At 38.4% G+C, this 10,823-nt stretch overlaps 1 protein-coding gene across 3 annotated transcripts; it reads left to right on the top strand.

The window, feature by feature from the left end:
- The first annotated feature begins 261 nt into the window (after window positions 1–261).
- LOC116042873 (lysozyme g-like) lies at window positions 262–8,149 on the top strand. 3 transcript variants are annotated; one of them, XM_031289300.2, is made up of 6 exons: window positions 262–514; window positions 1,646–1,678; window positions 7,126–7,203; window positions 7,389–7,585; window positions 7,688–7,838; window positions 7,919–8,149. In XM_031289300.2, exons 1-6 carry the CDS (start codon window positions 262–264, stop codon window positions 8,053–8,055), a joined length of 849 nt encoding a protein of 282 aa, XP_031145160.1. In that variant the 3' UTR covers window positions 8,056–8,149. The 3 variants fall into 3 exon arrangements, with proteins under 3 accessions (XP_031145160.1, XP_031145158.1, XP_031145159.1); XM_031289298.1 differs by lacking the exons at window positions 7,126–7,203; window positions 7,389–7,585; window positions 7,688–7,838 and adding exons at window positions 1,786–1,863; window positions 2,047–2,261; window positions 2,365–2,515 and having other exon boundaries at window positions 7,919–8,127; XM_031289299.1 differs by lacking the exons at window positions 7,126–7,203; window positions 7,389–7,585; window positions 7,688–7,838; window positions 7,919–8,149 and adding exons at window positions 1,786–1,863; window positions 2,047–2,261; window positions 2,365–2,515; window positions 2,601–2,822.
- Window positions 8,150–10,823: the final 2,674 nt, after the last annotated feature.

The raw sequence follows: 10,823 nt of genomic DNA, 5'->3' as shown, positions 1-10,823 counted from the left end.
TGCAAATGCCTATATTCACAACAAAAACAAATAATGCACACCTAACTGAAACACATTAAATAAATAAATAGGTTTCTTTTCTTAAATTTGCAGAAAATGTCAGAGGGTTTGGTTTGGGGTGAATCTGAAGTCAGGAAGGACATTCCTGACAAGCCTGGGCTGCCCACGGGTTAGGGTTAGGGTTAGGGTTTCTCCTACTCCAGCTGCACTCCAACATTGAGGTGAGCAGCCGTGCGTTTTGTCCTCTCAGTAATAGCAGAGATGCCTCCAAAGACCATTAAAAGCGCCTTTATCAACATGCTGGAGGACCTAACTGACATGCAGTTAAAGAAGTTCTGCTCCGCGATCCTGGACCGCAGGGAAGAGCCGCGGGTCAGAAGGGTATCTCTGGAAGGCAAAACTCATCTAGAAATCGCAGATGTCCTGGTTTCAACTTATACAGAGTCCGGAGCTAAAGACGTAGCGCTGGAGACTTTGGGGGAGATTGGCTGCAATGCGGAAAGAGAGAGCTTCGGTGAGTTAACATGCAGTCAGATGGATTTACTGTTTCTTGGTTTAATTTACGGGGGGGTCACATAGGGGACATGTCCTCTGTACTTTTTTGAGTAGGCAGTATAAGACTGTAACTCTGTGTCTGGATGTATGGACGTTGAAGTGGTGTTGGGTTGAGGAGTAGGGCAGATGGCACTGTTAGTGCAAATTTGAACTAAATTCAAGCAAAAAGTGAAAACAAATTTCGCCTGTGGGTTGAGTCAACATATTGATACATTTCAACACTTTTTGCTGTATACATTTTTTTGTCACGCCCACCCATTTCATGAAAGGGACACCAAAATTATATATAAAAAAACATTGTTGTGTTTTGTTCTACCTTGGGTAGGGTATCTGAAAAACTGAAGCCCTTTAGGGGATTTGTGCCTGTACTAACTGTGTCCCCCAAACAATGCTCATAACAATATCAATACAGCCTGTCAAGGAGTTGCTTTATTTGGTGCCGTTTGTAAAGCGGCTCACGCTGAAAATAACAGCAACATTTTGTCACATTTAGCTTCAAACAATGTTTAAAAAACTGGTATGAATTTTTGAGGGTCATTTTTTTGCAATATTTGTCAACTTGTTACACCTAAATGTTAAATTTAAATCTAAATCTAAATGTTAAATCTAAATCTAAATGCTAAATCTAAATCTAATTGTTAAATCTAAATGTTAAATGTTAAATCTAAATGTTTCGAGATGCATTTTGAATATGCATATTAGTTAAATATTTAGTTTCACCCGAAACATTTAGATTTTAACATTTAAATGTTATTTAGTTAACATTTAACATTTAGATTTACCATTTAAATTTAGATTTAGATTTAACATTTAGATTTAACAATTAGATTTAGATTTAGCATTTAGATTTAACATTTAACATTTAGGTGTAACATTTAATATTTGGATTTAACTATTTAAAATATCTCTAAGTTGACAAATATTGTTTTAAATGTGCAAAAAAGTGACCCTCAAAAATTCATACCAGTTTTTTTAAACATTGTTTGAAGCTAAATGTGACAAAATGTTGCTGTTATTTTCAGCGTGAGCCGCTTTACAAATGGTACCCCATATTGTTTCAGTGCTACATTGTGTCTTTGTATATTTTCAGCCAAGGACACAGGACCACTGACATCTGTTTCCAGTAAGTGATTGATTTTGGATGACTCAGGAGACTTCAGGTCCTAATGATATGTGCTCATGTTGATGTACAAATGTGTTGATGAAATATAATCTAATAAACATTTGTAGAGTATGGCAACATCATGATTGTGGAAACTACTGGTGCCTCAGAGCAAACAGCTCAGCAGGACAAGCTGAAATACTCAGGTAAATGATGTGATTTATTATTTATACATCTATAGTATATACAGTATATATATATATATATATATATATATATATATATATATATATATATATATATATATACACAGTATACAGTGTAACTATATCAATAGATTGACAAGACTGAGGCCATATTCCTGTTCTCTCCATGAATACTTTCAAAAGGTATAAGGGCATCATACGCCATGGCAGAGACTGATCTGTTAGAAATGAACAACTACAAATCCATCATCCAAAATGTGGCTCGTCAGAAAGGACTTGATCCAGCTCTTATTGCTGCCATCATCTCCAGATCATGTAGGGCTGGAAAGACACTGACAGCAGGCAGGGGGTGCTTTGACGAAGAGAGAAACACATATAATACCTATGGGCTGATGCAGGTAATAATACAACTGCTTTAATCACTCTCTCTCAGTACTGTCACATGTTACAATGCAATAGCAGCTGTGTTTATCTGAACTTTATTTACTAATATTTCTATAGATTGATGTTAATCCAAAGGGAGGTGGACACATCGCAAGAGGCCGATGGGACAGTGAGGAACACCTTTGCCAAGCCACCGACATCCTGATTCATTTCATATTACGCATAAAGCATGCATTTCCTGACTGGAGCAAGGAGCAGCAGCTGAAAGGTTTTTTCACTGAATTAGTGGACTTTATGAAAAACTGCCTTCACACTTTGTTTTGCTTTGTTCTTATTTGAATTTGTCTCTGCAGGAGGGATAGCATCCTACAATGCAGGGAATGGGAACATCCACTCCTATGAAGAGGTGGATGCCAAAACCTCATGTGGAGACTACTCCAATGATGTTGTTGCCAGAGCTCAGTGGTACACAAGCAACGGTGGCTTTTAAAACCTGAGGCTGTCCACAACCTCTTGAACATCATGTATGAAACCATGTCTGTAATAAAGGCAAATAAGGAAAAAGCATAAACATGTGGTGATTCTTTAAATCCTTATAAATGTATTTTTCAAACAACTATAACTCATCAGAAGCATCTTAAACTGTTATATAAACAATGAATATGCTTTACAACACACTTCAATGATTTGTTCATGTATGTAATCATATATCCTTGCACGTGATTGTTATACTGGTGTCCATGTTGAGCAGAGCCAATGGCCAACATCTCAGTTTTATCAGAATTTAGGACCAGGAAATTACGTGACATCCAGTTTTTCACAGAAGAGAGGCCTCTAATTTGGTAATTTGAGAATGATCATCCATCTTTATAGGCACATAGAGCTGTGTATAATCAGCATAGCAATGGAAATTAATTTCATGACTGCGTATAATCTGGCCAGAGGTGAAATATAAAGAGAGAAAAAGAGGGCCGACAACAGAGCCCTACGGTACTCCATATTTCACGTCAAAAAAGTTTGATGTAGTATTATTAAAAGAAGCACACTGTTATTTGAGATAAATAAGACTTAAACTATGTGACAGCAATGCCACAGACGCCAGATTGGAGTGTACAATGATCTATGGTGTTAAAAGCTGCACTGAGATCCAGTAACAGAAGCACAGAGGTGGAATCTGAATCCATAATAAGCAGAAGATAATTCACAACTTTAGTAAGCAAAGTTTTGTTGGAGTGGCAGGTGCTGAATTCAGATTGAAAAGGTTAAAAAAAAATTACTATTAAATAATTGGGCTGAAAGTTGTTGAGACATCACTTTTTCCAGTACTTTTGAATGGAAGAATGGAAGGTTAGAGAGTAGAGACTGGTCGATAATTATTTAGAGACCCTGGATGAAGGTGTGGTTTATTAAGTAGAGGTTTAACGACAGCAATTTTAGTAGGGGTAAGAGGTTAGAGTTAGCACCATTATACCTGGTAGGGCATTGGGGAGGCTATGAGATTTAGTATTTAAAATTATTATGACCTTTGTACCTGCAGTGATTTGCACACAATGCAGAATTGGAAAGTAGAAACTGAAGGATGACACAAGCATGTGGCTCTACATCCTACTGATGGGGTCAAGGCTACTGTTGATTCTCTGTGTACTGCATAACGAAAGGAAAAGTTCAACTGCGGCTCCAAATTTGAGACTTCACATTCACACTATCACAGGTGTATAGAACAAATTAGTTGTGGGAGAAATAACAGCAGTTAATGGAAAACATCCATTTCTTGTAAACTGTACCCAATATGTCACCTGTCAGTTGTCCCAGCCCCGCTGTGTTTTTCTATGAGGAAAAAGTTGCGTGATATCAAACATATGGACCATGTTTTTAGGCCTGTATAAATGTATGTTCAGCATGCTAACATGCTAATAATGACAATGCTAAGAAAGGCTGGAATTAATGGACAATATCTGTTTACACCTATTTCATGCACATCACACACACACACTGATCTGATCTGCAGTAAGACATTTACAGAGGTGTCATCTGATCTGAATTCTGGGTGTTATTTTCATTGTTGTACTGCACAGGAAGCAAACACCCTTTCAGCGAGTGCCTGCCTTCCTCAATGCTGAACTTTTGACTGTGCATCATCAGAAAATGAAAATGAAAATGAAAATGAATTTAATCTGAAGTTGAAAAACTCACAAGTTCAAAACTAGTGAAACATCATACTGAAAGTGAATAACAATACAATTTCTCTGAATAAGGTTCAGGATGAAAGACTGAATATTGCCTCAGCAGATTTAAGTAAATGGCCAGAAAATGTCAGGGAGCCCATTAACTTCTTGTAAGGGACTGGTTGTTATTTAATTAAGGGGCCACCGGAGGAGTTTTGCAGCCTCTAACCTAAAAAGACGTGACCCTGCCCTCGCCAGAAATAATTTTCCTATGATAAAAAAAGGAATGACACTCCCCTCGCGTGCAAGTTTGCACTTATAAAGAAGTACAGATGTCATCTGATTTTTACAGCCACGATGTACAGGAGTTAACCTCTGCATTCTCATCTTACACATCACACTCCTCTGTTATGGTGTGGTGGCCATTTCAGTAGATTTAGGCCTACTTACTAACATTGTTGTGGTAACACAATAAGCATGGAAACTAAATGCACACTTCCTGCATTACTGCATTACTTCAAATACTAAGTTACTCCTCTAGTAAACTAGTATTCATATGAAATAAAACAATAAAACATTGAGACCATTCAGCAAAGGACGCTGGGATATAACCAATTCAACACTGGTTGCTATGGACTTGTCACTATCGCCAGTGTATATTTTAGCACATAGGTAAAGCTGCCGAAGCTGAACATTATATTCCAAAACATATATGTTTATTTTTAAAGTTTTTAAGTTACATTGTAACAATTTAACAATTCCCCTTATGAAATCCAATCGCGGCACGGCTGTTTTGTAACGCAATAGACAGACGCTTAAATTCAACTAAAATGTAACAGTGAACAATCAGTGTTTGATCTACAGTCTGTTGAGATGCCTCTCCAAACGCAGAAACCAAGCGCAGTCACACCATAAAACGTTAAGACACGTTGAGAAAAAAGATCCGCATTTTGCCGTAATCCATTGACACAAAAAAAGTAATCCACAGCGATCAGTAGATCCACAAAAAGGTAAATGATACGGTGTATCCAGCAAGGCCGATATGAGCGTCACATACGAGGCCTCTCCACTTCGCTGTTTAAACAAAGTGGAATAAACGTATAAAAGTCCAAATCTACACAAAACCCGCAATCAATTAGTAAGCTGACATCACATTTATATACATGGCATTTAGGAAACCTTTATTGCAACGTTGGCACGGCAAGATGTCCAGACTAGTGCAACAGTAATTTTCGTTTTTTTGCGTCCTGCTGCTCCCATCGTCAGCCAGGTAATATTTTTTTTTTACCAAAGCAGTATATGAAATCAGATGTATTACCTATCACCATTTAGTTGTTTTGTGTTATTTAAGATATTTATTTAATATCTGGTCATGCCAGATGTAATTATTCCACTCATTTTTTAAACAATGCAATTACCCGTTTGAGCCACCAGGTGGGGGCAGTGCTCCTCCAGCCCCCCCAGCAAACTCCGCGTATGCCGTCAGACCATCTGCTAGGGGGCCGAGACTGAGAGCTACATGGATAAATATGCACCAAACAAGCCACTTTGAAATTTTGCTCTTTTCATGAATGAAAAAGTTGGGTGACCCCCCACCCAGACTAAAAAATGTTGGATAACCCTCCCCTCAGCAAAATATAAAAAGACATGACCCTGCCCTATTTTCCTCCGGTGGTCCATTCCATAAATACCGAACGGTCCCTAAGGAGTAAAAATTAAACAAATGAAGACTTGTGTGCAAATCTTAACATTCTTCAAATGAAAGGGAGTTTCTGAGTAGCATTTGCACAAATCATGGAACATGCTTTTTATTTTAATAATTGTTTGGGCATTTTAGGCCTTTATTTTGATAGTACAGCTGAAGACATGAAAGGGGAGAGAGAGGGGAATGACATTCAGCAAAGAGCCGCAGGTCGGAGTTGATCCCGCGGCCGCTGCGTCGAGGAGTAAACCTCTATATGTGGGTGCGCGCTCTACCAGGTAGGCTACCCAGGCGCCCGCAACATGCTTCCTAAGTTGCATTAACAACTTCGCCTGGTTTACAGCCTGCCACAGGTAGCTGCTGACTGAACAAATGAACGTCATGCGCTTGTTGCAGTCAGTGAGGGCCATTTCTTGTAAATCAGCTGCTTTCGCCTGGTTTTCTCCCCCTTTCTACTGGACAACCCATGCCTGCTTATGTAAAAAGGCCCCCTGCAGGCGAGAAATAGAATATCAGACACGATGAGGAAGTCATAGCGAAAATGAAAGTAAACACACCGCCCCGTATAAATATGGTCACGTTTGCACCAGCTCTTGCATTCCGGTTTCAAGGAGAACACCAGAAGAGGACCCAGGAAAAATGGGTTAGTGCTTGTGTTAGTTTACTGTTGGCAAACTGTCGGCGTTCCATTGTTATCACTCTTTTATTCTTTTATCTGTAGCCTAGCCTACTTTTGTAGCTATTTTACTTTACATGCTAAACAGGCTACGCACGTTACTGTGGCTCTTGTTTGTAAATACGTATAGGTTTGTAACTGTAAAGTTCCTTTAAGTCCTCATACTATGTGTCCTATATTCATACTATGGGTAATGTGCTAATGTCAATGTTTATGTAAAGCACTTTGAAGTGCGTGTTGCTGAAATAATAGGCTATATAAATAAAGCTGCCTTACCTTGCCAAATGTTGCAGGTGTGTTGATGACATCTAATCTAATAAACTGAATATTACCAGGTTATGGAAACATCATGGAGGTTAAAACTACTGGTGCCTCGGGGCAAACAGCTCAGCAGGACAAGCTGGGATACTCAGGTAATCAATGGAGAAACACAGGAGCTGATGTAATCAACATTTGTTTAAAAAGTAATCATGTAGCCTTCATCTACTTATCTCTGTGTGTATCTACAGTGATTCGATATATATGGATTGACAGTGAAGTGCATGTACTTGTTGCACTAAGGCCATATTCATATTCTCTGTTTAATTTATCTCTAAAGGTGTGAGGGCATCACACACCATGGCAGAAACTGATGTAGGCAGAATGCAAAAGTACAGGTCTAAAATCATCACGGTGGGAGGTAAATATGGGATCGATCCAGCTCTCATTGCTGCCATCATCTCCAGAGAATCCAGGGCTGGAAATGCACTAAATAATGGCTGGGGAGACAATGGTAACGCCTGGGGACTGATGCAGGTTGTAATAAGTACTACAGTTTTACTCACATCCTCTTAGTAGAGCCTACCAAAATAATACGATAACAGCAGTGTTCATCCAATTTCATTTCCATTTTTGTAGGTCGATGTTAATCCAAGTGGAGGTGGACACACTGCACGGGGCGCTTGGGACAGTGAGGAACACCTCTGCCAAGCCACTGAGATCTTGGTTTATTTTATCGGCCGCATCCGCAACAAATTCCCGGGCTGGAGCAAGGAGCAGCAGCTGAAAGGTTTGTTTGACTGAATCAGTAGACTTGCACATCCACCAACTGTCTTCACACTCTGTTCTAATTTGTGTTTGTCTCTGCAGGAGGGATAGCAGCCTACAATAAGGGGGATGGAAGCATCCATTCCTATGATAACGTGGATGGCAGCACAACAGGTGGAGACTACTCCAATGATGTTGTTGCCAGAGCTCAGTGGTACAAAAACAATGGAGGCTTTTAAAACCTGAAGAGTCCACAACAGAAATCTCTGAACAATCATAAAGGAATTACTTTGTAATGTGTACTATGTCTATATATATATATATATATATATATATATATATATATATATATATATATATATATATATATATATATATATACATACATACACATACACAGTGCTGCTCATAAGTATTCATACCCATGGTCAAGTTGACTAAAAAGAGGAATAAAAAAATCATCTTTTGGAAATTAATGCCTTAATTAAAAAAATGAGGAAAAATCCGACCTTTTAAGGACACCAATTTTGTGAATTAATAATGTATTGTAAATAAATAAATGTTCTTCCTTAAAATACAGGGGCCATAATTATACATACCCCTATGTTAAATTCCCATAGAGGAAGGCAGATTTTTATTTTTAAAGGCCAGTTATTTCATGGATCCAGGATACTAGCTGGTTTGATTTGCATTGATATGGATCTTATCTCAGTTAGCTATTAGGCTAACTGAAATAAAACCATGCCAATCTCTAGGTATGGTGAAGGGTATGTGATGATGTGGGTCTATTTTAATTCCAAAGGCCAAGGAAACTTTATCAGGATGCATAGTATCCTGGATCCATGAAATAACTGGCCTTTAAAAATAAAAATCTGCCTTCCTCTATGGGAATTTAACATAGGGGTATGTATAATTATGGCCCCTGTATTTTAAGGAAGAACATTTATTTATTTACAATACATTATTCATTCACAAAACAAATTGGTGTCCTTAAAAGGTTGGATTTTTTCTCATTTTTTTAATTAAGGCATTAAGATCAATTTCCAAAAGATGATTTTTTTTTATTTCCTTTTTTAGTCAACTTTAGCATGGGTATGAATACTTATGAGCAGCACTATGTATGTATGTATATATATATATATATATATATATATATATATATATATATATACGAAGAAGATTCTTAATCAGAATTCAAAGTTTATTCAGTGAAGATACGGAAAGGAGGAAAATGATGCTTGAGAGTTTATATTCTACACTAATACAATAAACTAACATGACCAGTCGTCAAAGTACAGCATGGATAAGCAGCAAAAAGATCTAAGAACCAAAGAAATGTTTTCTATTTTATGTTTGAGCTGTATTTTAGTTTCGCCATTTGGCTGTAAAAAATGTTTACCTGTACAGGTTACTAACGTTTACTCAATTGAAGGTTGGCTTTTTGATAACAGACTGCACACTAGAGTCATCTTTATTCCTTGTGTTGCGAGGACTTTGTGGACTTTAATAAATCTCTAAATGTTGCACCCTGACCCCATTCCACCTAGGGGCATAACATTACTCACTTTTCATTCAATTCACTTCATTTAGTATAGCAGTACATAAGTCAAGTCTCAACTCTTGTTTAAAGGTCCCATGACATGGTGCTCTTTGGATGCTTTTATATAGGCCTTAGTGGTCCCCTAATACTGTATCTAAAGTCTCTTTTATATAGGCCTTAGTGGTCCCCTAATACTGTATCTAAAGTCTCTTTTATATAGGCCTTAGTGGTCCCCTAATACTGTATCTAAAGTCTCTTTTATATAGGCCTTAGTGGTCCCCTAATACTGTATCTAAAGTCTCTTTTATATAGGCCTTAGTGGTCCCCTAATACTGTATCTAAAGTCTCTTTTATATAGGCCTTAGTGGTCCCCTAATACTGTATCTGAAGTCTCTTTCCCGAAATTCAGCTTTGGTGCAGAATTACAGCCACTAGAGCCAGTCCCACAATGAGCTTTCCTTAGTATGTGCCATTTCTGTGTCTGTAGCTATTGAGGAGGAGAGAGAGGGGAGCAAGGTGGAGGGTGGGGGTGTGGCCTTGACCAACTGCCACCCGTTTGAAAGCCATGATGTCTCTTTCTCATGGGCGGGCCAAATTCTCTGGGCGGGCAAAGCAGAGAAAGGGGAGGTAACCTTCCTCCTTATGACCTCATAAGGAGCAAGATTCCAGATCGGCCCATCTGAGCGTTCATTTTCTCAAAGGCGGAGCAGGATACCCAGGACTTGGTTTACACCTATCACCATTTCTAGCCACTGGGGGACCATAGGCCGGCTGGGGGAACGCATATTAATTAAAGCGGGCGCACATATACAGAGGTTCATGCCTCAACGCAGAAGATCCGGGGTTCGAGTCTGACTTGGGACAATATCCTGCATGTCTTTCCCCTCTCTATTCCTCTTTCATTGCTTTCCTATCATTAAAGGCAGAAATGGCCAAAAAATAATCTTAAAAAAAAGATATTGTTCATATGCCAAAAATATGCTTAATCCCATATGGAATGGTAATGCTTGAAAATTATGTTTTCTCCGATTTAAGATACAGTGGAGAACTTTGGTTATACCAGCTATAATCCTCTAGCTAGAAAGGTCATGTTGGACTTAAATGTAAGGTTATAAACTTGGGAAGTTTTTCATGTACATTTGAGGCAGTGATATCTATAATAAAATGCTTGAAAATGATCACTTTTGATGACAATTTGTCAGGCGGACAGACATTTTTTTGTCTTTTGGGGTATGTTGAGGGTGATATTTGACAGCAAAAAGGCAGCAATCCTCAGAATCTATTTCTGCTAGTTTCCCCTATGTGTCAGGATACACCATACAAAATGTTAGGGTTATATGACCATTTATGTAGCTGCAGTACCTTAATATTCACAATTACATCATTCCGCCAAAAGCTTTTCCCAAAAAAGGTGTTTTTTGGCCCCTGAGACCAAACGGGGCCGAGTTGGGGGTGGTCGTTATCAAC

This window comes from Sander lucioperca, chromosome 4 (assembly GCF_008315115.2).
Source record: "Sander lucioperca isolate FBNREF2018 chromosome 4, SLUC_FBN_1.2, whole genome shotgun sequence".
NCBI lineage: Eukaryota > Metazoa > Chordata > Actinopteri > Perciformes > Percidae > Sander > Sander lucioperca.
Note: the sequence above shows the minus strand (reverse complement) of the source record. Positions and strands in the feature narration are given on the sequence as shown.